Source organism: Giraffa tippelskirchi, chromosome 2 (assembly GCF_054371585.1).
Source record: "Giraffa tippelskirchi isolate mGirTip1 chromosome 2, T2T-mGirTip1v1.2.pri, whole genome shotgun sequence".
In the NCBI taxonomy this organism is placed as follows: domain Eukaryota; kingdom Metazoa; phylum Chordata; class Mammalia; order Artiodactyla; family Giraffidae; genus Giraffa; species Giraffa tippelskirchi.
Genome location: NC_137276.1, coordinates 148,066,545 through 148,090,895, shown reverse-complemented (window position 1 = coordinate 148,090,895; position 24,351 = coordinate 148,066,545). Strand labels below are relative to the sequence as shown.

At 38.6% G+C, this 24,351-nt stretch overlaps 1 protein-coding gene across 8 annotated transcripts in view; it reads left to right on the top strand.

Moving 5' to 3' along the window:
- Positions 1–24,351, top strand: part of GNB4 (G protein subunit beta 4) — a 65,394-nt gene that overhangs the window by 17,334 nt on the left and 23,709 nt on the right. For 4 of the 8 annotated variants that reach the window (XM_081571019.1, XM_081571024.1, XM_081571021.1 and 1 more), the window contains exons 2-3: positions 4,204–4,354; positions 13,060–13,156. In XM_081571019.1, coding sequence (XP_081427145.1) covers positions 13,100–13,156 — 57 coding nt within the window. In that variant the 5' untranslated portion in view covers positions 4,204–4,354; positions 13,060–13,099. The remainder of the gene's footprint in view (positions 1–4,203; positions 4,355–13,059; positions 13,157–24,351) is intronic. The other 4 variants (XM_081571018.1, XM_081571022.1, XM_081571020.1 and 1 more) reach the window with 1 other exon arrangement.

Genomic DNA, 24,351 nt, shown 5'->3' with positions numbered 1-24,351 from the left:
AACATCCGTTGGATCATCGAAAAAGCAAGAGAGTTTCAGAAAAACATCTATTTCTGCTTTATTGACTATGCCAAAGCCTTTGACTGTGTGGATCACAACAAACTAGAAAATTTTTCAAGAGATGGGAATACCAGACCACCTGATCTGCCTCGTGAGAAATCTGTATGCAGGTCAGGAAGCAACAGTTAGAACTGGACATGGAACAACAGACTGGTTCCAAATTGGGAAAGGAGTATGTCAAGGCTGTATATTGTCACCCTGCTTGTTTAACTTATATGCAGAGTAGATCATGAGAAACGCTGGGCTGGATGAAGCACAAGCTGGAATCAAGATTGCCGGGAGAAATATCAATAACCTCAGATATGCAGATGACACCACCCTTATGGCAGAAAGTGAAGAACTAAAGAGCCTCTTGATGAAAGTGAAAGAGGAGAGTGAAAAAGTTGGCTTAAAACTCAACATTCAGAAAACTAAGATCATCGCATCTGGTCCTATCACTTCATGGCAAATAGATGGGGAAACAATGGAAACAGTGAGAGACTTTATTTTGGGGGGCTTCGAAAGCACTGCAGATAGTGACTGCAGCCATGAAGTTAAAAGACACTTGCTCCTTGGAAGAAAAGTTATGACCAACCTAGACAGCATATTAAAAAGAAGAGACATTACTTTGCCAACAAAGGTCTGTCTAGTCAAAGCTGTGGTTTTTCCAGTAGTCACGTATGGATGTGAGAGTTGGACTATAAAGAAAGCTGAGCGCCAAAGAATTGATGCTTTTGAACTGTGGTGTTGAAGACTCTTGAGAGTCTCTGGACTGCAAGGAGATCCAACCAGTCCATCCTAAAGGAGATCAGTCCTGAATATTCATTGAAAGGACTGATGCTGAAACTGGAACTCCAGTACTTTGGCCCCCTAATATGAAGAACTGACTCACTGGAAAAGACCCTGATGCTGGGAAAGATTGAGGGTGGGAGGAGAAGGCGACGACAGTGGATGATATGATTGGATGGCATCACTGACTCAATGGACGTGAGTTTGGGTAAACTCCGGGAGTTGGTGATGGACAGGGAGGCCTGGCATACTGCAGTCCATGGGGTCGCAAGGAGTCGGACATGACTGAACGACTGAACTTAACTGAATTGAACTGAACTGATAATGAGACTGTGATTAATCACTGCATAATAGATTGTGCTTACTGGAAGAGTGTTTCTTTCTTGGGAATGCCTCACACATCTTTGATAAACTATTATTTGCTTTTAAATAAGAGTCTTACCCACAATTTGGAGATCCAAAATGCTTTGAAACTGCAGGGTTGTTTTTTTTTTTTCATGTATCATTAGTGGCAAAACCATACGTGATTTGAACTCATTTGATGGCACGGCCTAACTTTTGAACTAACGTGAAACTGTTGCAAGTCTATCTTTTCCCCACTTAATTGTGAAGATACTTACCTTTTGCTGCAAAAATACTCCTTCTGGATTATGTGAGTGCTGCCACAAAGTCCAGTTAGCGTGTTATGAAATATGTGTTGAATACACCTTTTAAAATCTGAAAACCTTAAAAAAAAGTCTTTTTAAAATCTATAAATTCCCAGATTCTGAATTGGCCCCTTAGGGCTCAGGATAATGGATTATGGACCTAGGCGAATGTGCACTTAAACAGCTGTTTTCCCTCTTAGACTGTTGACTCCTGGAGAGCTAGGCCTGTATCTAATTCTTGTGTAGTCTGGGTTCTTGGCATATAATAGGCATTCAGTAAATGTCTGATGAGAGAATGAACTATGCCAGAAATACCAGTTAGGTGAAGGGAAACAGACTTGAGAGCAGCATCTTATTTTTTCCTGGAGCACAGACAAAACAGACTGCCTTCAGTTCATAAGAGGCTGAACTGTGTTACTTCGGGGCACTTAAAAATGTTCAGTATAATGAGAAATTTGGTAGCAAAATAAAAAAGTCAGTGCTTGTATTGTGTCCAGCATCTCTTCTGTTTTCTTCTATGATGCACTTGTCTCATACAACTCTAGATTTTTGACTCACGAGGAAAGCCACATGGAGTATTTGTAATTGGAAGACTACTTGGGGTGGGTAAGCAAATATGTTTTTAAATTCCGTGGTGAGAATGATTATAAAAACTTCTGATTCTTATGTGATTATATGAATGATTATAAAAACAAATACCTTAACTAATTCATTATGAGCTTATGGGTATTTTTTTTTAATAAAGTATAGGAGTTATGATTCAGGATTACAAAGAAAAGCAGAACATTAGAGAATTTAATTATAAAAATAGCAAACTTCAACTTTTCTGATAAACTCTAGTAGGTAAAAGTAGTTTATACTTTAATCTTTAAAGTACAATTGAAAATGTTCTTTCATGCCTTATGTGAGCTTTCAAGATCCATGTGAAAATTATTAGTAGCTAAGAAATACTTGTACGTCTTTGTCTCATGTGGGTTAAAATAGCTGTTTGCTAACACAGCAGGATAATTGTATAGTCTACATAATGCCTTGCTTTAGTAAAAATTCTGTGGACATTTTAAGAAATGGAGAGAGGAGAATATTTGAATTATGCAACTGTGTTTTTTTTCTATTTCTTTTAATAAATTGGCTTGGGTACAATAACCCGTTGGTATTTTTTGATATTTGTTACTGGTACAGCTGAACTTTTAAAAAGATAACTGATAGGCTGCCTTCTGCTCAACTAACAGTGCTTTCACTATGTGGTCAAGTTATTTGAAATGTGTTAAATGAATCAAATATTCATGTTGAAAAAGAACTTAGTCAAGAAGTTATAGTAATTGAAAGAGCACTATGGTTATATCAAACTAATTTCTGTTAAATTATTAGTTTCAAATTGCTTTAGTAACTTCAGTACCACGTCAGAGACTGTGATAAACAACTCCATTTGGATCTTGAGTAAAAATCAGCGTTGGTGAAATTCCTTGACCATGCCCTTCTGATGATTTTTATGTGTTTTTGTAAAGGAAGGTAGAGATGGCTCCTGTGTATCTCATATACTTCTGTAACTTCCCTTCCTCCCAGGAGGGAAATTTCTTAACAGTTGGTTGAAGATAGATCTGGAAAAATATAAATATTTAAGAAATGAACTGGGGTTTGGGGGTAGGAAGGAAGAGTCCACAGTGATGCAGAGAAGGAATAGTCAGTGAAGTACTAGGAAAATCTAGGAAATGAGGAGTCTGGAAAGCTATTAGAGTAAAGCTTGAATAAGAAGGGAGCATCGTTAGATTCAATGGCGAGACCTAATGAAATGGCCTTGCACACAGTCAAAGGAGAGTGGTTAAGACTGGCTTGCAGAGTCACACAGGCTTGGATTCATGTCCTAACTTTGCTTCTAATTTTAGGCAAATCGTTTAACTTAATCTCAGCTTCTTTTGTCTTTATTTTTATTTCATTGCATTACTTTTATTATTTCCCAGTGGACTTAAGGTGTGTTAAAAAGTAAACTGAGTCATACTGAAACGTTTAAGATTATTTTGTTTGTTTTCCTTTTGAGCAAAAATCGATTTGGATTGGGTAGTGCCAAACCAGAAGTGGTTAGGAGTGCTCCGCCACCCACCTATAGAGGCAGCATTAAGACTTGTATAGAGAAGAGGAGGAAGGGGAGCAAGGCTGTAGCTTGCAAAGCCATGGTTTTCCCAGTAGTCATGTATGGATGTGAGAGTTGGACTAAAAAGAAAGCTGAGCACCGAAGAATTGATGCTTTTGAACTATGGTGTTGGAGAAGACTCTTGAGAGTCCCTTGGACTGCAAGGAGATCCAACCAGTCCATCCTAAAGGAGATCAGTCCTGGATGTTCATTGGAAGGACTGATGTTGAAGCTGAAACTCCAATACTTTGGCCACCTGATTCGAAGAGCTGACTCATTTGAAAAGACCCTGATACTGGGAAAGATCGAGGGCAGGAGGAGAAGGGGATGACAGAGGATGAGATGGTTGGATGACATCACCGACTCAATGTACATGAGTTTGAGTAAGCTCTGGAAGTTGATGATGGACAGGGAGGCCTGGCGTGCTGTAGTCCATGGGGTCGCAAAGAGTCGGACATGACTGAGCGACTGAACTGAACTGAACTAAGCTTATGTGGTTGCTTTATTTGGTAAACTGGTTAGCTGTAATTGGTTGTCCTTAGGTTTTGATTTCTTAACCTTGGGGCATTTATAGGCTTATGTTTTGGTTTGTTTACACAGGCTGCTTCCCAGGTGGCTAAGATGGTAAAGTGTCTGCCTGCAATGTGGGAGACCTGGGTTCGATCCCTGGGTCAGGAAGATCCCCTGGAAAAGGAAATGGCAACCCACTCCAGTACTCTTGCCTGGAAAATTCCATGAAGGGACGAGCCTGGTAGGCTACAGTCCACGGGGTCTCAAAGAGTCAGACACAACTGAGTGACTTCACTTTCTTTTTCTTCAGACAGCCTGCTAAGATATTAGAATCACCTCAGTCTAATGGCTTCCTTGTTTGATTGAACTTGTCCAGGAGTTGTATTAATTGTAAATATATTCATGGATCCATGTATGATTCACTTTTATGCATTTATATTTGCTTGCTTATTGATAATATAGAAACACCTGTAAAGCAAATACCCAACTCAGGAATTTGTAAAATAACAATTGCTTGCAACTACTTGTGTGTTCCTTCCTCCTGTTTTATCATTCTCTTGCTTCAAAAAAGTTTTATTGGATATGTATACACTCCTAAACAATATATTATTTAGTTTTAGTTGCTTTTGCATTTTGTAAAAAGTATTATGCTGGTATGTGTCTTCTGGAACTTGCTTTTTTCCTCTTAGTATCTTTCAGATTTGTCTATGTTGTATATACCTATAGCTCATTCATTTTTACCACAATGTAATAATTCACTGTAAAAACAGTGTAATTATCCATTTCCCTATTGGCAGGTATTTTATTGCTATTACAGGTAATGCTGTATAAATCCAGCTCTTGAGCACATGAGTATATGTACTTAAGTTTCTTTTAGGGCTCATCTACCCAGAAGTGGAATTAAATTATCAGATTGAAAGGTACACATATCATCACCCACGTTAGATATTGCCAGATTGCTTCCCAAAAAGCTGTTCCATCAGAATATGTTATCATTTTCCCACAGCTTTGCCATCTCCTGGATGAGGGGAAAAAAAATTCTGTTAATCTGAAAGGTATGAAGTTGTTTATTTTGATTTCCTTGTTAACTTGAGGTTGAGTATCTTATTATTTGTATGTTGGCTTCTACTGGTTTTCCTGCTGTGATCTGCTGTTTGTATCTTTGCACATTTTTCTTTTGGGTCATCAGTCTTTTTTATTACTAGCTTGGAGGAGTTGCTTTTAAATTCTAGGTGCTGTGGATGTAAAACAGATTGACTACCAGATAATTTCCCTAAGAGATGAGTTTTTTTGGATTTATTGTAGAGAATTGCAGTTCAGGGTCTGTAACCTTGGCAAATCATGTGCCAGTCTCACTGGGCAAGGAAAGGAGAACTCTTTTATAGAGTTGAGAAGGAAGTTGAGTAGGCTGTAGTAAACAGAGTCCATGGCTTTCCATTGGCTGTGTCCTTGCTGGGAAAGAAGAACACGTCTTTGCTTGGGGGTTCTGTGATGTCAGAGGGTGCGAGAGCTCCCTCTTGCTGTCTCCCAACTCTAATTAAATTTCTATTTGTTAATTCTTTGCAATGCTAATCCTTTAGTTAAATTTTAGCTTGCAGCTGTCCTTTCTCACTCAATCTGTGTCTTTGGTTTTTGTTTTTTTTCTCTTTGGTGTAGAGGATAAATTCTTCTCATCATGCACACACTGTACCTACACAACCGAAGAGGCTAGCTCTTGTAGCTGACCTTTCCTCCTCTCCTCTGTGCTTTTGTGTATAAAGATAATTGTTAAAAGCATCGTCAACTCTGTGTGTGTGTGTGTGTGTATGCATCAGACTGTTAGATTGTTTAATAAGCCTTGAGGGTGATCCTACTTCCATATGTTGGGAGATGTTTGTTTTTTTTAAGTGGTGTGTTTGATTCCTCTTTGTCTTCAGGTTTGGGGCTAGTTGCCAGGTCTGAGTCCTTAGGAGAAGCTCTGCTCAATTTTCTGTTATACATACAACCAGTGGAGATGGTATACTTTAATTTCAGTCTATAATCACTTGTTTTTTTGGTCAGTAACTCAGGGAAAGTCTTATGAGAGAATGTTTTTGGTTTACTCCCTTCTCAGCTTGGGATCTTGATTATTTTAAATACTTTAGATAAGACTTTTCCTTATCTATTTGTTGTTGTTATTCAGTCACTCAGTCTGTCCAACTCTTCGAAACCCCATGGACTGCAGCACGCAAGGCTTCCCTGTCTTTCACCATCTCCTAGAGTTTGCTCAAACTCATGTCCATCGGGTTGGTGATACCATCCAACCATCTCATACTCTGTTGTCTCCTTCTGCCTTCAGTCTTTGTCAGCATCAGGGTCTTTTCTAATGACTCGGCTCTTTGCATCAGGTGGCCAAAGTATTGGAGTTTCAGCTTCAGCATCAGTCCTCTCAATGAAAACCCAGGACTGATCTCCTTTAGGATGAACTGGTTGGATCTCCTTGTAGTCCAGAGGATTCTTAAGATTCTTCTCCAACACCACAGTTCAAAAGCATCAGTTCTTCAGTGCTCATCTGCTTTAATGGTCCAACTTTCACATCCATACATGACTAGTGGAAAAACTTGCCACTAGCTTTGACTAGATGGACCTTTGTCAGCAAAGTAATGTCTCTGCTTTTTTAACACACTGTCTAGGTTTGTCATAGCTTTTCTTCCAAGGAGCAAGCATCTTTAAATTTCATGGCTGCAGTCACCATCTGCAGTGATTTTGGAGCCCAAGAAAATAAGGTCTGTCTCTGTTTCCATTGTTTCCCCATTTATTTGCCATGAAGTGATGGGACTGGATGCCATGATCTTTGTTTTTTGAATGTTGAGTTTTAAGCTAACTGTTTCACTTTCCTCTTTCACCTTTATCGTGAGGCTCTGTAGTTCCTCTTCACTTTCTACCATAAGGGTGGTGTCATCTGCATATCTGAGGTTATTGACATTTCTCCCAGCAATTTTGATTCTAGCTTGTGTTTCATTCAGCCCAGCATTTTGCATGATGTACTCTGCATATAAGTTAAATAACCAAGGTGACAATATACAGCCTTAACGTACTCCTTTCCCGATTTGGAACCAGTCCATTGTTCCATGTCTGGTTCTAACTGTTGCTTCTTGACCTGCATACAGATTTCTCAGGAGGCAGGTAAGGTGGGTCTGGTATTCGCATCTCTTAAAGAATTTTCCACAGTTTGTTGTGATCCACACAGTCAAAGTCTTTAGCATAGTCAATGAAACAGAAGCAGAAGTAGATGTTTTTCTGGAATTATCTGCTCTTAGTCTGCCTGGCTGCACCCAGTGAAGATTTTTTCATTAGTGGGTGACTCTCTGACTGGTTTTCCATCTCCTATCATTCTTTTCCATATTTTTCTTTTTCCCACATGGGATTCACAATGCTTTATAAAATGTTTTGCCACTTCTCTTATTTCTGTCCTTTATTAATAATTGTGAGTGCAAAGGACTACAGGAGGGCAAGTAGTCTGATGACTTTGTTTTCTACCAATCAAAATAAATGCCCATAGAGACTTTGCTTCTCTGATTTTGAGCATGCTATTAGGTGTATAGTTTGAGGGAGCTACTTAATAAACTATACCTCATGCAACAGTATTGTCCTCAAGAATTCACAATTTTTGTAGCCATATATGCACAGAGCCATTTCCAATAACCAGATTGGCCACTTCTTGAGATCCTCCTCCTTCAAAGCATAATTTATTAGGATTTACCATATTAGGTTTCATCTGGGGGTATCCTTTTGCCTCTTTTTACTCTAATCAGCCCCTGGACTTGTCGGGAAGTAGTTTATAATTCACTAGTCTATTCTGGATGTAGTTTTTTTGTTGTGGGAGGTGTATTCTCAGGAATATGACAGTTGTCAGGTGAGAAGATAACATCAACAGAAAGTCTGTTTAATCAAAATATTCTCCCTCTCTAGTTTAATGTAAATATCAGGTTTAATATAAATGGATCAGGTAGAGGCTCTCCGAGAAACAGAATCAGGCATGACTTTCTTAACAGAAGAGAATCCACTTTGATCTAAGCCATTTTGTGCTCTAAACCTGGCAACAGTGCTTGCGCTTGAACAGGTCTCAGTAATTGATGATCTAAGGGAACAAATGGAGAAGGAAAATGGCAACCCACTCCTGTATTTTTGCCTGGAGAGTTCCATGGACAGAGTAGCCTGGAGGGCTGTGTAGTCCATGAGGTCACAAGAGTCAGACACTTAGTGACTAAACCAATGGAACAAAAGAATGTCAGGCAAGAGAAGTAGCAATAGCAAAGATAATATATCAGTTGTAAGGACTCCCAGTTTTGTTTCAGTGGTGAAGATTAGCCCGAAGGGCTCGAGATCAATTGGAACCTAAGGGATGATGATGTTGACCTTTTCTGACCCTTGTGACTTTAGTCAACTAAAGTTTAGTCTCTGTAGACCAGCCAGGCCCCTTCATGAATCTGCATGAACCCTTAGCTTAAAACTGCCTTAGTTTTGCTGCTGGGGAGATAACTGCTTCGGGAAAGATCCCCTGTGCTCTCCTTACCTGCTGTAAGTAGTAAATCGTTCCTTCCAGTTTTTAAGTTGGTTGTGTCTTTTGGTGCAACACCCACCAGGAGGTGAACTCGGTTTTCAAGTAACACTAATAAGTTTTCATTAAAGAGTGAAAAGTTAGTTCTTGTTTTTAGCAACAGGCATGAAAGGCAGGGAAGGCTGCTGTGATATTTTTCAGACATGAAAAGTTTGTGGTTGTCCTTTAGCAGAGGAAAAGTAATTTTCACTCTACCCTTCTGAGCTCTTGGCTGAGATGTCCTGCAATAAAAGATGAACAGGAGGAAAACAAAGAAGTATAATGTGAGATACCCAGGGGAAAATGAGTAACTCCCTGAGGTACCCAAGCCACCAGCTTAAATACCGTCTTCAGCTAAAGACGGAAGTTTGGGAGGTTAAGGGTAGAAACCAGCCTTGAGAGGTTCCTAGGAAAAGCAAGGGTAAGGTTTGATGTGCAGATTTAAGACCTTGCCTTCTCCAGTGATAAGACTTTTGTCTTTTGGAGTCATGCCTCACTTACGGCACCAAGAAGTACCCTTAAAATTGGAGATTCCCTTCGTAGATGTTGCTTTCCATTTCAAAGGGGGTAACTTCTCTTGTTTTCAGAGCTACTCTTGTGTCTGTTGTTTCTCAAAATAATCCTCCTGCCCAAGAGGCATATTTTGGGGTGGCATATTTTGCTACCCTTCACTGGGCACAAGCATCACAAGGGTTCTGATTTTGCTGTTTGGAAATTTTCTCAGAAAGTCCATTGCCTTATAACTGCCCCCTTATTTTCTGTTATGCCTTAAACTGATGCTTAAACTTAGCTGAAGTTTAAGTTTTCTATTAAATAGAATATGAAGTTTACTATTAAATAAAATATGAAGTTTTCTATTATGCTTAAACTTAGCTGAAGTCATTGGGCATATGAGACTTGAGAATTCAGAATTCCGTATGAGGACATAGAGTCAGGTAAAGACAAGTCTGTTTGAAAGTTCCTTAAATATAGAACAAGGTCTGTAAGTGATGGTGAAACATAGAATCAGGGAGTTTTTTTTCTTTTTTTCCTTAAAGGGAGAGACTTGAGTGTGTAACCCCTAATGGAAAGGATGCAGTTGAAAGTGAAATGCTCCCCACAGGTTGTTTGTTGAATGAAAATGAGGAAGTATAACTTTACAGTAGACACACTAGCTTTTAATACCTGAATACACTGATCAAATCATAGCTTCACTAATAGCAACATAAACATTAAGTTCATTCTGATGTATTGTAATATGAAGTCTAGTCTCACCTAAGAGTATTCTCGCAAAATACATTGAGCTTGAATGTCATCTAGCCTGTAGATCTAACTTCCTTCCAATTCATAGATATTACAGAGGATAGAGAAGCGATACCATGAAGAAGTAAACAGAATGTGAGATGTTCTACAGGATAGGTGTCTCCAATAACTCTATTATCATAAAGAAAAAAGAAAGCAGGAGATGGATTCTTCTAGATGGAGAGATTTAAGAGATATAACTAAATGTATTATAGGGTCCCTAATTGGATCTTGATTTGAACAACTCTGATATAAAAGACATTGGTGTGATAATGGGGGAAATTTGAAAACGGACTGGGTATTAGCTACTAGATAATTGTTAATATGGGAGGTTTGTTAATAGTATTATGGTTTAGTAGGAAAATGTCTTGATATTTTTGAAAATGTGTACTGAAATATTTTAAAGTGGCTTGATGTCTATGTTTTTTAAAAAATTTATGGAAGTATAAAAATTTATTTATATTTGATTTATAATGTGTTACTTTCTGCTGTATAGCACAGTGATTCAGTTATACACAAATGTTATTTTTCATATTCTTTCCCATTATAGTTTATCACAAGGTATTGAATATAGTTCCCTATGCTATATAGTAGGACCTTGTTGTTTATCCATATATAGTTTGTGTCTGCTAATCTCTAACTCCCAATCCATCCTACCCACCCCTCTCCCCTTTGGCAGCCACAAGTCTGTTCTCCTTGTCTGAAAGTCTTTTTGTTTTGTATTGATAGATAAGTTCATTTGTGTCATATTTTAGATTCCATATATAAGTGATATCTTATGGTATTTGTCTTTCTCTGCCTGACTTATTTCACTTAGTATGATAATCTCTGGGTCCATCCATGTTGCTGCAAATGGCATTACTTTATTCTTTTTTCAGCTGAGTATTATTCCATTATATATATGCAGCATATTTTCTTTATCCATTGATGTCTGTGATTGACTTTAAAATACTACCAAAAGGAACAAAAGTTGGAACAAATACAATAACAATATTAACAATTTGTAAACCTTAATGGTGGACATTATGGATGTCCATTATACAAATTTCTCTACCTCTTTCTGTGTTTGAAATTTTTCTGAATAAAAAGACAAAAACAATTGAGAAAAGTGAGAAGTTCATGAACTAGGTGAAAAGGGATAATCAGAAGTGTAAGGTTACTAAAAAGATAGGGATAGGTAGGATTTAAATCTCAGGGGGAAAAATTGACCCAAATGACAGAAAACTCAGCTCCTCTACCACGAGGAGGGCCTTTTATTATGGAAGCTCCTTCTGTTGAGGAAGGAAACTCCTTCTTCTGTTAAGCTTCTATTAAAGAAGCTCCTTCATCCCTTCTATTATGAGAATCGTTGATACTGAGCAAACGCGATGGATAAAAAGGTATATAGAGTAGCCAGCTAAATAGCTTGCTTGTATGAACTTGTAGTAGAACTAATGTGCCCTCCCCCATTTGACTTTTCAATCAGTGTTTGGTAGTTTGAGTGCTGGCTGAAAGAAAGTAGGGCGTTGGGTTTGTCGAAGATGTGATTTTTGTTTGTTGAATGTGACCAAATAGAAGGACAGGGGAAACTAGGGTGCTGGCAGAGTTGTCCGTGAAGTGCTGGACCTGGAATATAGGCTGAGTGAGAAGGGGAGTGCAACTTGCAACTCGAAGATGAGAAAGTTCTGGAGATCTAATGCACAGCATAGTGATTGCAGTCAGCCACGCTGTGTGAAGTACTTTAAAGCTGCTAAGAGACTAGATCTTAAATATTCTCTCCATAAAATAGAAATGGTAATTATGTGATGTGAGAGAGGTGTTAATGCTTTGGTGGTGATCATATTGCAAATGTATAAATATCAAATCAGCACGTTGTACATCTTAGATTTACACAAGGGGTAAAGGGGTCCAGTTGGGTGCATACGTGCTATCAGTGAAGGTTGCTCTGAGAAGGAACCTTTGAATCGAGGTAAAGGTGCATGGAATGAAAATATCAGGGGCAAGAGGCTTCTAGGAAGAGGTAAGAACAGGTGCCAAGACTGAAGCTGGAGCCTGCTTAGTGTGGTCACTGAGAAAGCTTTCTAATATTAAGAAGGCTTTTGAGTGTCTGGACGAGAGAGAGTGGGGGAAGAGGAAGCAGAGATATGATGTTAGAGGGATGTATAACAGATTGTGTAAGACTCTGCATTGATGTTGTTGTTTAGTCGCTAAGTTGTGTCCAACTCCTTGTGACCCCATGGACTGTCTTCCACCAGGCTGCTCTGTCCATTGGATTTCCCACGCAAGGAAACTGGAGCAGGTTGCCATTTCCTTCTCCAGGGAATCTTTCTGACCCAGGGATTGAACTTGCATCTCCTGCGTTGCAGGCAGAGTCTCTACTGCTGAGCCACCAGGGAAGCATAAAGCTTTGTAGGTCAAGAGAAACAGACTTTATGCTGAGTAGAGTGAAAAGCTATTGTAGAATTTCAAGCAGAAGAGTGACTTGTATTTTCAAAGGATCACTGATTGCTATGTTTAGAATAGACTGGAGAGTGGGCAAGGGCGATAGGAAGGGGACCCGGTGAATGATAGTGGTGACTTAGACCAAAGTAGTCAAAGTAGAGGTAATCAGAGTTGGTCAAATCCTGGATATTTTTTGAAGGAATGCCTGACATGATTTGCTGGTGGATTAGAGGTAGGATATAAAAGAAACAGAACAGAGAAGTTAAGGATGACTCCCAGGTTTTTGGCTTAACAATTGAAAGGACAGAATTGCCATTCACAGAGATGAGCAAGACTTCAGGATGGTGTGGGTTTCAAGGATGACCTTTTAGGCATCTAGGTCTGAATGTCTCTTGGTACCTTTGGAACTGTTGTAAAGTATTTCTCACTGGACTTAGTTCTAGTACTAATTGTCTATAATTTAGTCTTGAATACTACTACTCAAGGTGTCTCTTCCATCTTCTCATCCCATTCCTCCGTAAAATCCTGTAGTAAATAATCTAGATCTGTATTTACTAAGCCATTTTAAGTTCTAGTAATAATGATTGCATTTGAGATTCAGAAGGACCAGTTTATGTCAGTATTATAAAGTAGATTAATATGTAAATAGAGAAGTGAATCAGTCTTTCTCTTTCTCTTTTGTACAGGGCTTTCATTTGTTAGTTTCTGCCGTGAGGAAATTCAAGGATGAGTGAGCTGGAACAACTGAGGCAGGAAGCTGAGCAGCTGCGGAATCAGATCCAGGTAAGAGCAAACTTTTTCATTTTGAAATTTTATTAACACTTTTATGAACTACTAGTGATGAACAAAATTTGAATATTAGTTAACATATATTAAATAAGTTTTGAAGTGAGAAATGGTTGATTTGTTTTTATCATGCCTCTAAAGAACACTCCAAAAGTCAATTATAACAAATACCTATGTGGACCAATGACCTTTCTGTCCCTAAGAAGTTAATATTGTACATGTAATCCCTGCTGACATCATCCTCTTCTGCTCACACACCTGGAATTGCAGAATTGATGCTTTTGAACTGTGTTGTTGGAGAAGACTCTTGAGAGTGCCTTGGACTGCAAGGAGATCAAACCAGTCAATCCTAAAGGAAATCAACCCTGAATATTCATTGGAAGGACTATGCTGAAGCTGATGCTCCAGTACTTTGGCCACCTGGTGCGAAGAACTGACTCATTAGAAAAGACCCTGATGCTGGGAGAGACTGAAGGCAGAAGGAGAAGGGGATGACAGAAGATGAGGTGGTTGGATGGCATCATCAGCTCAATGGACATGAGTTTGAGCAAGCTTCAGGACATAGTAAAGGACAGGGAAGCCTGGCGTGCTGCAGTCTGTGGGGTCTCAAGGAGTCGGACAGACTGAACAACAACAATACAATGAAGCAGATATTATATTGTAATATACTAGCAAATTAATCTCTAAAACATTAGATTTCAGAAAAACATTAAAAATAATTAGTGACATAATGCTGCTTCTAAGTCGCTTTAGTTGTGTCCAACTGTTTGCGACCCCATGGACTATAGCCCTGCAGGCTCCTCTGTCCAGGGGACTCTCCAGGCAAGAATACTGGGGTGGGTTGCTGTTTCCTTCTCCAGGGGATTTTTCTAACCCAGGGATCAAACCCGTGTCTCTTTTGTCTTCTGCATTGTCTGGCGAGTTCTTTACCACGTGAGCCACTTGGGAAGTCCAGTGGCATAATACAGACACATCTGTCTTCTTTACTCTTGGAAATCAACTGAAAACAGTAAAGAGCATGAGGAACAAATACAACTTCATCTTTAACAAAATTTAAAAACACTTAGAACTTCAGACCCTAATAGAATGGGGGAAAGTCATCAAATTTCAGGGTGTGGACAGGCTCTAAAGGAGAATTCTGAGGCTGTGAATCTTATATTCCCACAGAGACAACATCATTCCTTTCTTTTGGAACAATGGAAACATGCTTCTCTGGACTGAGGAATAGCAAGGAAGGCAGAGATAAAAATGAAAGGGTATAGACATGCCATCTTTTAGGAAGCCTCTTGGTGAGCAGGGTAGAGGAGAGAGTAAATGTGTGTGTAGTGTGGTGCTACCTACTTCTTTTCACAGGGAAAAGTAAGGGTTAAACAACTTGTAAATGAAGAACCTCATTATGAAGCAGGGAGAATCCAAGTTATTAGTAACTTGGAACACTGCTGTGATCCTCCAATATGAAAGATATGAATCTTTTGCAGCAGTAATTTCAGAATTACTTATCTAATTTAAAAGTGAAGATTAAAAAAAAAGGAACAATTATAGGATCTATGCAGAGGTATTACAGGAAGGAGAGGAAGGGAGTAGGAAAAACAAGGGGTGGGTAAAGAACAGTTAGCAGAAAAATGTTGATGTGAGTGGATTAAAACTAGAACCAGTCTTCAGTTCAGTTCAGTTGCTCAGTCGTGTCCGACTCTTTGTGACCCCGTGGACCACAGCACACCAGGCCTCCCTGTCCATCACCAACTCCCAGAGTTTACCCAAGGTCATGTCCATTGAGTTGGTGATGCCATCCAACCATCTCATCCTCTGTCGTCCCCTTCTCCTCCCGCCTTCAATCTTTGCCAGCATCAAGGTCTTTTCCAATGAGTCAGTTCTTCACATCAGGTGGCCAAAGTACTGGAGTTTCAGCTTTAACAGCAATCCTTCCAATGAACACTCAGGACTGATCTCCTTTAAGATGGACTGGTTGGATCTCCTTGCAGTCCAAGGGACTCACAAGAGTCTTCTCCAACACCACAGTTCAAAAACATCAATTCTTTGGTGCTCAGCTTTTTTATAGTCCAACTCTCACATCCATACATGACTACTGGAAAAACCATAGCCTTGACGAGATGGACCTTTGTTGGCAAAGTAATGTCTCTGCTTTTTAATATGCTGTCTAGGTGGGTCATAACTTTCCTTCCAAGGAGCAACCAGTCTTATTCTCAGGAATTCAGGAAGTTAATGATTTAGATGTGAATGAGAACTCTGAGTGGATACCTTAGGTGTCTAAACAAAGCTGTCAAAGGGGGATTTATTTTGCCTGGGATGATCAGAGAAGGCTTCATAGGCTAATCTCTGAGTTAGATGTTGCTGCCGCCACCAGAATGGATTCTCTAGCATCTCTTTATCTCACTTGTTCCAGATCCTGAGCAGGAATGACGGATTGGCCAAGCACATTGGTCATGTGGCCATCTCATTTAAAAAAATTTCTGTTCTCTGTATCTGTAAGCTTGGGTGTTTTTTTGTTTGTTTGTTTGATTGCACATGTGAGATTGTATGGTATTTGTCTTTCTCTGTCTGACATATTTCTCTTTTAGTGTAATGCCCTCAAGGTCCATCCATGTTGTCAGCACAAGTGGCAAGATATTCTTTTTTATGGCTGAGTAACATTCCACTGTGTTTATGTATGTGTGTATGTGTGTCCTTTCATCTGTCAGCGGATACTTTGGTTGTTTCCATATCTTGATTGTTATAAATAATCCTGCAGTGAATATGGGGGTGAGTTTATCTAAGTTAAGGTTTTTGTTTTCTTTAGATAAATACCTAGAAGTGGAACTGCTAGATAATATGGTGGTTCTTTTTTAATTTTCTGAGGAACCTATATAGTAGTATACTATTTTCCATAGTGGCTGTGCCGATTTACATTCCCACTAACAACGCTCAAGTTTCTCTTTTCTCCACATCCTCATTGACACTTGTTATTCTGTCTGTCTTTAAAAAAATTTTTTTGAGTTTTTCTGTTTTAATTTTTTAGTTTTTGTATTTTGGCTGCACTGTGCAGCACGTGGGCTCTTAGTTCCCCAGTCAGGGATAGAACCCATGCCCCCTGCATTGGAAGCACAAAGTCTTAGCCTCTGGACCCTTAGGGAAGTCCTTGTCCTCTTTTTGATGATAGCCATTCTGACAGATGTGAGATACTATCTCATTGTGGTTTTTATTTTCATTTCCCTGATCAGTGATTTGAGCAAGTTTTCACATATCTGTTGACCCATCTGTATGTCTTTTTTGGAAAAATGGTATAAGATAGTGGTCCAGTTTCATTCTTTTGCATGTAGCTGTCCAGTTTTCCCAACACCACTTATTGAAGAAACTGTCTTTTCCCCACTATATATTCTTGGCTCCTTAGTTGTAAATTAATTGATCATATATGTGTGGGTGTGTTTCTGTGCTCCCTATTCTGTTCCACTGATCTATGTGTCTGTTTTTGTGCCAGTATCATATTATTTTGATTACTATAGATTTGTAGTATGTTAATGCTTGGAAATCAAGACATGTGATACCTCCAGCTTTGTTTTTTCTCAAGACTGCATTGGCTGTTTGCGGTCTTTTCTGGTTTTATACAAATCTTAGGATTATTTTTTCTGTTTCTTTGAAAAATGATATTGGGATTTTGATAGGGATTTTTGAATCTAGATTGTTTTGGGTAGTATGGACATTTTAACAATATTCTTCCAATCCATTGAGTACAGAATATCTTTTCATTTATCTGTGTCATTTTCAGTTTCTTTCATCAGTGTCTTAGTTTTCGATGTAGAGGTCTTTTGTGTGTTCAGTCACTCAGTTGTATCTGACTCTTTGTGACCCCATGAACTGTAGCCTGCCAGGCTCCTCTGTCCATGGGATTTCCCAGGCAAGAATACTGAAGTGGGTTGCCATTTCCTACTCCAGGGGATCATCCCGACACAGGGATCGAACCTGCATCTCTTGCATCTCCTGCGCCTCCTGTATTGGCAGGCAGATTCTTTACCATTGCATTCTCTGGGTAGCCCACAGGTCTTTCACCTTCTTGGATAATTTTATTTCTAGGTGATTTATCCTGTTTGATGTAATTGTAAATGGGATTGTTTCCTTAATTTCTCTTTCTGATAGTTCATTATTAGTGTATAGAAATGTAGCAGATTTCTATATACTTATTTTGTATATTTCTATATAATTGTATGTTTACATATTTCTATATATATGCAACTTTACCAAATTCCTTTATTAGTTCTCAGTTTTTGATTGAGTCTTTAGTGTTTTCTGTATGTAATATCATGTTATTTGCAAGTAGTGATAGTTTTACTTCTTCCTATCAAGTTTTCATGCCCTTTGTTTTATTTCTGTTTGGACTTGCAATACTATGCTGAATTCAAAGTGGTAAGAGTAGGCATCTGCATCTTGCTCCTGATCTTAGAGGAAAAGCTTTAAGCTTTTCACCATTGAGTATGATATTATATATGTATGGTGTTATACATGTCATATTTATCATGTTGAGGTACATTCCATCTATATCCACTTTATTGAGAGGTTTTTTTTTTTGTTTAATCATAAATGGATATTGAATTATGTCAAAAGCTTTTTCTGCATGTGTTGAGATAACTGTATGATATTTATCCTTCATTTTGTTAATGTGGTTATATCACACTGATTTGTGGGTGTTGAACCGTACCTACATCCCTTGAATAAATCCCATGTGATAATGGTGTATGATCATTTTGATGTATTGTTGAATTCGGTTTGCTAATATTTTGTTGAGAATTTTTGAACCTGTATTCATCATGGATGTCAGCGTGCATTTTTCATTTCTTGTGATGTTCTTGTCTGAAGTGATTGGGCAATTATTTGGTCACATGTCAATCTCATTTAGTTCTCATAGCAACCCTGTGAGGTAGATGGTCCTACTTCATTTCGTAGTTGAGGAAACTGAGCCTCAGTGAGGTTAAGTAACTTGTGAAGGTAACATAACTTTGAAGTGGTAGATCCAGGACTCACACCAGGTGTATTTTGGTTCCAGAACTGGTGCCATAGGTACCACTGTGGACCTGCCTCCCAGCCAGATCTAACATCTGGCTTTGGAGCCTGTGCTATAGCCACATGAATTTGTTGTCATTCCCTGAGCATGCACTGCTCTTTTCTACTTTCTTGCTTTTTTCCAAATCTTTTACTTTGCATGGAATTATACTTCCTCTGCTCTAATTTTTGCTCCTGGGACTTCTATTCATTGAATCCTAGTCTTCTTCTAAAAAGCCACCTCAAAGTCCTCCACTTGTATTTCTTTTTCTTTTGCTAGAAGGCAGCATGGCCTGATGGAAAAGTGCATGGATTCCATCTTTTAATTATTTTGTGGTCAGGACACATTTACAGATTTTCTGATGCTCAGTATCTTTGCTGTAGAGTATGAATACTAAACCCCGCTGTATAGGTTTACGGAGAAGAATGAAACAAAATGACACGTAAAGGACTTAGACCAATGCTAGTAAGTGGCAGTTCTTTGTACAGCTTTTTAGATTTGTGTTATAGGCTTGATTGTAGCTTGCTTTGTATCATAGTTCCTTGTGTGTGTTTACCTCCACTGCCTGTGTTTGACTGGAAAATTCTGTGTCTTAATCATCTTTATATCTCACCAGCATCCAAGTAGAATGTCATGAGCATACAGCTCACTGAATCATCTTACATGATTTCAGGTAACCACATATACGTAAAATACCACATACTTTTCAGTTTAATCATGTCATGCTATAATTAAAAATCCTTTCTTCCTTGTTTCTTTTTTTTTCTCCCTTAATTCCAGAAATATAACTTAACTGTATATTTAACTATGGTATAAACACATGACATAATAGAAATGTATGCTATTTGGTACAATACATGATTCATTAAAAATTTTTGTGTTTTATATTGGGGTATCATTGATTAACCATGATTCTAAATTGAAAAAAACAGAAATAGAAAAAACAGATTTTCTTTTGTAATTTCTGCTTGTTTGATTTGGAGTGAGAAGCACCACTTTTCTCTTACTTTGCTCAAAGATGTTAATATCAGAGCTTGCATTTCTTAAGGTGGACAATAAGAAATTCAGTTGTTAATTGGTAATGATTCCCTTATATTCAGTTTTATAGTGAATATAACTGTTCATTAGACTATGTTCAATAATGTTCACTTGCAGTGTTTTAATTGTGTTGTTAATATTAAGGTTAGCTCTGTGAGGGCAGGGATTTTTGGTCTGCAGCTGTTTCCATGGTGCCTAGAGTAGTGCCTGACACAGTGTACAACAGACATTTTTTATTGAATGACTGAATTAAGAAAAATAACCTAAACAGCGATAATTCATTTTCATAAAGCTTAAAACCAGAGAGCTCTTTTTATAGAATTTAGTCTTCAACTGCACCATTTTTGGATATGGCTCAGGCCATCACTGTCATTTCTGGAAGTTCTTTTCATTGTAGGAGAGTGGGCTAAATTATTCCCTGCCAAATCAAGTTTCTAAACCCACAATTAGACTGAGAATGAGAGAATCAAATCATATGTTTGTGTAACTACTTATGAACACCCTTATATAGAAATATTCTGTGTTTATAGATAGGTCAAAGGCCACCAAAAAGATTGTATATCCATTTAGCCTTTGTTGCAGGTGATGGCTGGCATTTTTCCCCTGAATGAATGGAACAAGTCCTTTGGGGACATTAATTCAACAAATTGTGCATGCAAAGCACAATGGGGGAAAAACAGAGTTGAAGACAATACTACCCTAACCTTTAGGGGAAATTTTTTGGAACAAATCTAGTCAGAAAAATGAATTGTGCTTCCCATGTATATGGGGCTTCCCTGATAAAGAAAGTTGGTAAAGAATCTGCCTGCAATGCAGGAGACCCCGGTTCAATTCCTGGGTGGGGAAGATCTGCTGGAGAAGGGATAGACTACCCACTCCAGTATTCTTGGACCTCTCTTGTGGCTTAGCACATTATAGGTGGGAGACCTGGTTTCAGTCCCTGGGTTGGGAAGATCCCCTGGAGAAGGGAAAGGCTACCCACTCCAATATTCTGGCCTGGAGAATTCCATGGACTGTATAGTCCATGGGGTCGCAGAGTTGGACACGACTGAGTGACTTTCACTTTCCCATGTATATGAATCTTCTAAATGTATTATTAACTGATAAACTTGATTTAAAACATTTTGTGTTTGTGTGTGTTAGTTGCTTAGTCATGTCTGACTCTTTGCAACCACATAGACTGCAGCCTACCAGGCCCCTCCGTCCATGGGATTCTCCAGGCAAGTACACTGGAGTGGGTTGCCATTTCCATCTCCAAAAGGAACTATAGAAAGAAAGAAAGTAATGTCGCTCAGTCATGTCCAACTCTTTGCGACCCAATGGACTGTAGCCTACCAGGCTCCTCCATCCATGGAATTTTCCATGCAAGAATACTGCAGTGGGTTGCCATTGCCTTCTCCGTTAAAACATTTTATTGGTTATTAAACATGTCCTTTGCTTGCATTTACTTACTTTGTTACATTGATTTTTGTTTCATTATCCTCCTCTTAATAATTCTTTTCAGTTTGTGTAAAAATTTAAGGTCTCTTTGAAAGGCTACCCTATAATACTTAAGCATGAATACCTGATAACCTGTAGGGAATTTGCTTTTAATATAAAAATATAGATGTGACTTATTATATAAAAAGTTATTTTCCTAACATGTCATATCTTTTTATCATGTTAGAGCTAAAGTATTTTATTTTTAATAGCATCTGTATACAGTTTACTTGCAAAATATTTTAAAGAAGTGTTATATTTTTTTAATTAAATTTTTTAATTGAGATGTAGTTGTACAGTATTTTGTTTCATATGTATAGTATAGTGATTCATAACTTTAAAATATTGTATTCTGTTTACAATTATTATAAAATATTGGTTCTATTCCTTGTGTTGTACAATGCATCCTTGTAACTTATTTATTTTATACATAGTAGTCTACACCTCTTAATTTCCTGCACATATCTTGTCCCTCTCTCCTTTCTTCTCCCCACTCAGTTCAGTTCAGTTCAGTGACTCAGTCGTGTCCGACTCTATGCTACCCCAAGGACTGCAGCACACCAGGCCTTCCTGTCCATCACCAACTCTCGGAGTTTACTCAAACTCATGTCCATTGAATCGGCCATGCCATACAACCATCTCATCCTCTGTTATCCCCTTCTCCTCCCACCTTCAATCTTTCCCAGCATCAGGGTCTTTTCAAATGAATCAGTTCTTTGCATCAGGTGGCCAAAGTATTGGAGTTTCAGCTTCAACAGCAATCCTTCCAATGAACACTCAGGACTGATCTCCTTTAGGATGGACTGGTTAGATCTCCTTCCAGTCCAAGGGACTTTCAAGAGTCTTCTCCAACACCACAGTTCAAAAGCATCAATTCTTTGGCACTCAGCTTTCTTTATAGTCCAATTCTCACATCCATACATGAATACTGGAAAAACCATAGCCTTAACTATATGGACCTTTGTTGGCAAAGAGTAATCTCTCTGCTTTTTAATATGCTGTCTAGGTTGGTCATAACTTCCTTCCAAGGAGTAAGCGTCTTTTTAATTTCATGGCTGCAGTCACCATCTGCAGTGATTTTAGAGCCCCCCAAAATAAAGTCTGCCGCTGTTTCCACTGTTTCCCCATCTATTTGCCATGAAGTGATGGGACCAGATGCCATGATCGTAGTTTTCTGAATGTTGAGCTTTAAGCTAACTTTTTCACTCTCCTCTTTCACTTTCATCAAGAGGCTCTTTAGTTCTTCTTCACTTTCTGTCATAAGGGTGGTGTCATCTGCATATCTGAGGTTATTGATATTTCTCCCGGCAATCTTGATTCCAGCTTGTGCTTCATCCAGCCCAGCATTTCTCATGATGTACTCTGCATATAAGTTAAATAAGCTCGGTGACAATATACAGCCTTGACATACTCCTTTTCCTATTTGGAACCAGGCTGTTGTTCCATGTCCCGTTCTAACTGTTGCTTCCTGACCTGCGTACAGATTTCTCAAGAGGCAGGTCAGGTGGTCTGGTATTCTCATCTCTTGAAGAATTTTCCACGGTTTGTTGTGATCCATACAGTCAAAGGCTCTGGCATAGTCAGTAAAGCAGAAATAGATGTTTTTCTGGAACTTTCTTGCTTTTTCGATGATCCAGCAGATGTTGGCAATTTGATCTCTTGTTCCTCTGCCTTTTCTAAATCCAGCTTGAACATCTGGAAGTTCACAGTTCACATATTGCTGAAGCCTGGCTTGCAGAATTTTGAGCATTACTTTGCTAGTGTGTGAGATGAGTGCAATTGTGCGGTAGTTTGAGCATTCTTTGGCATTGCCTTTCTTTGGGATTGGAATGAAAACTGACCTTTTTCAGTCCTGTGGCCACTGCTGAGTTTTCCAAATTTGCTGGCATATCGAGTGCAGCACTTTCACAGCATCACCTTTGAGGATTTGAAATAGCTCAACTGGAATTCCATCACCTCCACTAGCTTTGTTCATAGTGATGCTTCCTAATGCCCACTTGACTTCACATTCCAGGATGTCTGCCTCTAGGTGAGTCACACCATCATGATCATCTGGGTCATGAAGATCTTTTTTGTACAGTTCTTCTGTGTATTCTTGCCACCTCTTCTCCCCACTAGTCATGCTAATTTGTTCTCTATATTTGTAAGTCTTCCTTTTTTGTTGTATTCAGTAGTTTGTTTTATTCTTTAGATAACACACATAAGTGATATCATACAGCATTTCTCTGACTTATTTCACTCAGCATGATACCATCCAAGTCCATCCATATTATTGCAAATGGCAAAATTTCATTCTTTTTTATGACTGAGTAGTATTCCATTATATGTGTATATGTGTGTGTATATTTTCTTTATGCATCATCTGTTGTTGAGCATTTAGATTTCTTTCATATCTTGGCAATTATAAAGAATGCTGCTATGAACATTGGGGTACATGTATCTTTTTGCAGTGGTGTTTTCAGGGGTTTTTTTGGATAAATACTCAGTAATGGAATTGCTGAGTCAAGTGGTGGGTCTGTGTTTAGTTTTATTTTAATTTTATTATTGGGGTATAGTTGATTTACAGTGTCCACGTTAATTTCAGGTATGCAGCAAACTGATTATCTTTCTGTCAGGTTGGTTTATTCCTCTCCCTCTGTTCTTATCTCATTGCAACAAAAATTTGGAATGGTAGACTAAACGGTTTAAAACAACAGACAAGTTACACCTTAGTTACAGATCAAGCAGACAGAACTTTTATTAAACAGACACTCCCTAGACATGGGAGCAGGCTGACCCCAGAGAAGTCAAAAAGTTTCCCTTTTTTATACTTCCCCTCTCCTCCTTTTGGTTCTGCCATATGCAAAATAGGGCTTTAACCACCACCAGTCAGGAAAGGGAATGCAAATGGGCATACTCAAGTCTGATTGACAGTTGCAGGCTATATAACAACAGGCTCTGTTGCACATGTCTTCCCATAATTCAGTCTGTTGTTACCAGATGGATGTATGTATAGAACATTAATAAATCCTTAATTGTGTCCTAGCTGCCTAAGGTTACTTGAGTAAGCCCCTTGGGTTAGTTTGTATTCACTGTGTGCCTGAGGCGCCTGTGAGAAGTTGAAAAAGTCTCTGGTTATTTTTGTAGTATATCTGTGAACTCCCCTGAGCATGTCTGGGAGGGGGTTTAAAGATTAGCTTGCATCCTTTTCACCTAGGTCACCCCTCATTGCTCATGCCTAACTTCCTACCTAACATATCCAATCATTTTAAGATTCTTTCCCCATATAGGTTATTACAGAATCATGAGTAGAGATTTGAGTGCTATGCAGTAGGTCCTTGTTGATGATCTATTTTATATATACTAGTGTGTATGTATTAATCCCAAACTCCTAATTTATCCCTCTCCTGTCACCTTTCCTGTTTGAGAAGCATACTTTTTTTTTTTTAAGTCTGTGAGTCTTTTTCTGTTTAGTAAATAGGTTCATCCGTAATCATCTTTTTTTTTCTTCTTTTTTTTGGCCAAGCTGTGTGGCATGCAGGATCTTAATTCCCTGACTAGGGATTGAACCCATGTCCCCTGCAGTGGACAATCAGAGTCCTAACCACTGGACCACCAGGGGATTCCCTGTAATCATCTTTTTAGATTCCACATATCAGTGATA